We start from the raw sequence: 5,195 nt of genomic DNA, 5'->3' as shown, positions 1-5,195 counted from the left end.
ACCTTTTACGGTTTTTCTCTGGTAAGGGGAGGAAGACCAGAGAAAAACCGTAAAAGTAGAAAGACGTATTAAAAACGCGAAAATACTGCCACAATACCGAGCGACCCTACCTCTGCTTGGAGAGTAATCTCTTCCTGCCATGTCAAGTGCTTCTAACATTTACTATTTCGTTTTCTTCAACAGGAGCGGAGGAGAAAGAAACTTCTTAAATCGTACCAGGACCGTTATGTCCGACAGCCAGCTTTACTGCGTAAATACATCAATACTGGAAACAGATCAGTTAGCAATTACAGTGCATCTGATGGACATTTCGGGCATGAAGACTCTTCTTATCCAGATCAGTACCTCGTGTCTAGGCGTAGCTCCTTAAACTCGTCTGAAAGATCTCTCACCGATGTGGTCTTTACGAGAGACTTTGGAGACAGAGACTTGTACCAAAGGCGGTATGTCTCGCCTCGCTACAGTCTCAGCCAACGAACAGACAGTGATGAGTTGTCGGATGATCATCATCAGAATCTGGCCCCCCTCCCCAGCTATATCAAAAGGGCATGGAGTCCGTCTAACGACGAAGACTCGACGCACGCACACAGGGACAGTCACATATTCAGATGAATGAATGAATGAATGAATGCATGAATGAATGAATGAATGAATGAATGAATGAATGAATGAATGAATGAATGAATGAATGAATGAATGAATGAATGAATGGTTCGCTTGAAGATACGAAATTCAATATAAAGCTGTCATTCCATCTTAATGCCACGACTATCCTTATGGATGGTACAGATGGTTTCTCGTGTTTAAAACATGTCCCTGTCAGTCTGTATGGGGGTTATCTTACAATAAAGAGAAATTGAATGGTGCAGTGCTTTTTTGTTACCTTCTTTATTTCATAACAAGTTACCTTATACTAGTATCTTCACCCGACTGTCTCACAGCGCCATGTAGCAATATAAATCAGAACCGCAACACGTACGTAGTATACGTGTACAAGGCAGACGTGCGCAGTGTTAAATAGCCGCTCGTATGCGAAATTTGTAGGCAGTCTTCTTCCCAAAATGAACGGCACATGACCGTCAAAACACTCCCAACAAGTCTGTGGTTGATCTTCAGGAAAAAAATATTGTTTAAGTATTCATGTATCAGAATATTCTGATAAACATATTCCCTTATATTTGCAATTAGAATACTGCTTTTTATAGTATATAAATTATAAAATATATTACGTTTTAGTCGTTTTTGGACGCTCGGATATGGCACTGACCATTCAGCTAAATGGCATCGACCGTTTCAAATGGCATCGACCGTTTACGAGACGGAAAATAGCAGCGCCGCAAAACGGCTGAAATCGTCATTGCAGCAAATCTGCATCCGGCACAGAGAGAACTGTTACAAATCGTTGGTAAGAGTATGTGCGACTAGTACTTTATTGCAGATCTTTTTCTGGGAAATTGTATGCAGAAAGTCCTAGCGGCGACAGGGTAAGTCTCTGCAGTGAACCATGTATAGACTGAGCAATATAGTCACTGATGAAAATAATTTAAAAACTTTTGGCATTTTTATGTGCCCCTGTTTTCGGAATACATATCATATAGGAATATGATATATATTCCGAAAACCGCGTAATGTCTAAAATTTCTCGATTCTCAAGATATAAATCAAAATGTGATTTTACAATCAGCTGATCGCATGCGGAAGTGGTCAAATCCTTTGCAGAAGTGGAATTTTCGCTGTAGGATACATTACCATATGAATGAAAACCAAGCAGATACCAGGAGGCAAAGTAGTGCCCTTACAGAGTTGCAGTATTAACTCATCCACATATGCTAAAATTACACTAAAGGGAAGAGAAGGGCAAGACTTCCACGGGCAAAATGTTCTATGCTCTTCGGTAAAACCTTTTAATTGTCCAAGAAAATTTCAATTTCCAAACTCAAGGGAAAATAGGTTTTATTCACTAGTACTCCTATGTGGTAAGTGATTTGGTTTATAGATAATAAGACAACCGTACGCGAGCAAAATTTGATAGTAGGGTAAGTTTTTATTGATGAGCACAGCAACACAACAAAGTCTCTACTGTGGCCGATACAAGACCAGCTTGTTTCAGACCATCTACATCACAAATTTTACTTCACTGCACCAGCACAACAACTGACATTTGACATTTCCAATGATTAAGCAATCTGGCAAAGAACTGTTTCTATAAAAAAAGCATTCAATTTTGTGTAGTACTTAGTAAATGTATTCCAGTTGTCCAATATCCTCACTGTTATACTCATTAACTGGAGTAAAAATGACTTTGATGAACTTTTTGGATTTTGTTTCCATTGCTCTTTTCTGAGTCAAAACTGTTGTAAGTGTTGAATTATCATCTATTACTTTAGGGTACATCTTTTTTGTCCAGAAACAGAAAAATGTTGACTCTAACACATTAGCCCCTATAGCAGGCACAAAACGATTATTGAACATTACATAATGATATTTAAATGAAAGTTTAGAACTGACTACGGAAAACCATTTAATTTCACAATTCGATGATCCAGTTTTTACACCTTATTTTGTATTATTTTCTATCTGCCAATCTGTTATAAATTGTATTGTGGTTTATAGTGGGTAAAGTCTTCTCTGTCTTAATTATTTGTCAGTGGTGAGGCTAAAATTTGCAATCCCTAGAGTTGCTCATTATAGCTACAGTAGTCTTGTACTTTTTTATGTTCTTCAATAAGAAATAAAACTAAGAAAAACTACAAGATACAGTATGTGATACAGGGATGAAGTTATTAAGTTCTTATCAATATTGGCTGATTAAAGATGAATACTAGAGTCAATTCCGCGTCACCGAGTGGGTTGTTATTGTCATTATTTAGAAATGTTTTGAATTCTTTGTAATTGTTTGTCTAAGAAATTTCATAATTTGGCAATATTTTGAACATCTTGTCAATATTCTAAATAATTCCCTGGTTTTCTAAAACGTTTGAAATATTCCTGATGTGGATTATGACATTTCCAATAGTTTCTAAATATTTCTAACAGCACTCTACCATTTTTTACCATTATTTCGAATTATTTCCAACATTTTGTAAATAGGTCAGTGGGATGGGAAGTAAGTAATTCACACATCCCTGTGGAGTACAGGGTAGACTGCCTGGGTGTCAGGCATTGATGCCTTACAACAAAAGAGCCACCAGTGTCCAGCAGTGAAATCTAAAAATATACAGAGGAAGACAGAAGAGTAGGATTAGCTACCTACTTTTATGGGGGCAATTACCCACATCTACCATTTGGTTATTTGTTTGAAATAGTTCTAAATATTTCGAATTGTGAAAGAAACACATGGGTAGTTCAAATTTATTCTAAAGAAAGAGATCTTTGTACAGTCACATTCAAAATGTTTCAGAAATATATAAATGAATTCAAATATATTCAAATTTTCATTTTCAAATTTTTGAAAAATTTAGAACTTTTGTTACTGGGGTATTCTTTTCTTCTAAATAATTCAAACGTATTAGAAACATGGAGAAAAAACCCACTCGGTGACGCGGAATGGACTCTAGTATTTGTATTTTAGCATGGTGATATTACAATTTCCCTATTGAACAGTTTCATTTCAGTTTGTTTCATTATTTGATAATATATAGCCAGCAAATTATACACATCGCTACTTTGGTGTTTTTTATTTGAGCTCTGGGGCTACAGTCAGTTCTAAAAACATTACATGGGTACTTCGTGAGTAAACTAAGGATGAAACTAATGCTGGAATCACATTTTCAAACTGGGGCTCCACTTTTGAACTGTGACCTCAGCATAACATATAGAGTAATCTGCAAGATAACAGAGGAGTAAGAGCATGCCCGTAGCCAGGATTTTGAATGGGGGGTTCTTCCCACTGCTTGAGGGGACCAGCGAGCACCATAGGCGCGAGGCGAGCGCCAAAGTTGCGAGATTCCTAGGGGGGTCCGGGGGTATGCTCCCCCAGAAAATTTTGAAAAATGGACCTTGTAAAATGGCATTTCCTCACAGCCTTTTTTAGAGGTTTTCAAATAAAAAAAAATTAGATATAACTTTTTATTCAATAATAGAGTGAGCAATTTTTTCTATGATTCCAGCCTCGCTGGTGATACGAATCAGTCAATCTTTTTAAGAAAGACCAAAAAGTGGACCTTTCAGCCTTGTGGGGGGGGGGGAGGTTATCCAAACCCCCTGAACCCCCCCTGGCTACGGGCATGAAGAGGCTGAGCAGCAATGCTTAGTGGGCAGCAGAAGCGTACTTCGTAATCCTCACACTGCTTATCTTCCTGGTCTTCATTTCTGCACGCCAAGCCCAGCCGCGGGTCGAAGATGAACAGGCGATCTCCGCTCTGTTCCGCGGGCACGTGGGAGCCCTTGACGCGGGCCTGTAGCTTGGTGACCGAGAGCGCGTAGCAGATCTGCCCGAAGTGTTCCATCCGGAGGCTGCTGAGGGTCTCGTAGTCGCCGGTGGCTGTCGGGTCGTCACGATCGTACCAGGGGGTCCAGTTAGGACAGTATTCGTGACCCACTGGATCTCCTGAAACGGGAAAATAAACGACTCAAATTTATAGTGTATACAGCGACGGGTAGATCTGAGTGAAGAGACTCTTTTTACAAAACACTTAAATTTTTAAAACACTTAATACAAAATAAAGAAAGGAATCATGATACATAAATGAAAAGAAGAGAGTCCAATATGGCACCATTATTAACTAATCCTGAACAAATACTAGAGTTCCACGATCTCATACCTTCGCCAAATGATGTTAGCCTTTATGAATAAGAAATATACTAATCACCCTGATTATGCAAGTAGGACCCTCAATTGCATGAATTATATCAGTCTGTTGATCATATTCTCCACCAAAAGACAGTCTTATCTTAGCAAAGAATGCCATTTTCTCATAAATTATGCAAATATGGTCCTTATTTGAATAAGTTATGTTTAATTATGTTCACCTTCACTTAACTTTCAAACACCCCAAGTATGAAATTCCAGGCAGTTACCACTACGCAATTATAACATTTTCTCATTAATTATGCAAATTAAGTCTTCATTTGCATAATCAATATTTGCCTGTGTTTCTCTCGTTCTTAATAACATATGTTACAAGCTTGAACTTCCTATCATGGAATGCAGCTGATTTATAGAATTTCCTCATTAATTATGCAAATTACATAAA

The 5,195-nt window shown here is 38.1% G+C and overlaps 1 protein-coding gene across 1 annotated transcript in view; it reads left to right on the top strand.

The window, feature by feature from the left end:
* LOC109468399 (polycystic kidney disease and receptor for egg jelly-related protein-like) overlaps positions 1 to 621 on the top strand; it is a 13,265-nt gene extending 12,644 nt beyond the window's left edge. Inside the window, exon 22 of the mRNA XM_019766649.1 lies at positions 184 to 621. Coding sequence (XP_019622208.1) covers positions 184 to 612 — 429 coding nt within the window. The 3' untranslated portion in view covers positions 613 to 621. The remainder of the gene's footprint in view (positions 1 to 183) is intronic.
* The last annotated feature ends 4,574 nt before the right edge of the window (positions 622 to 5,195 follow it).

This window comes from Branchiostoma belcheri, unplaced genomic scaffold (genome assembly GCF_001625305.1).
Source record: "Branchiostoma belcheri isolate BF01 breed outbred unplaced genomic scaffold, Haploidv18h27 scaffold2, whole genome shotgun sequence".
Lineage (NCBI taxonomy): Eukaryota > Metazoa > Chordata > Leptocardii > Amphioxiformes > Branchiostomatidae > Branchiostoma > Branchiostoma belcheri.
The sequence above is the reverse complement of the archived record's forward strand: the minus strand, read 5'-3'. Positions and strand labels throughout refer to the sequence as shown.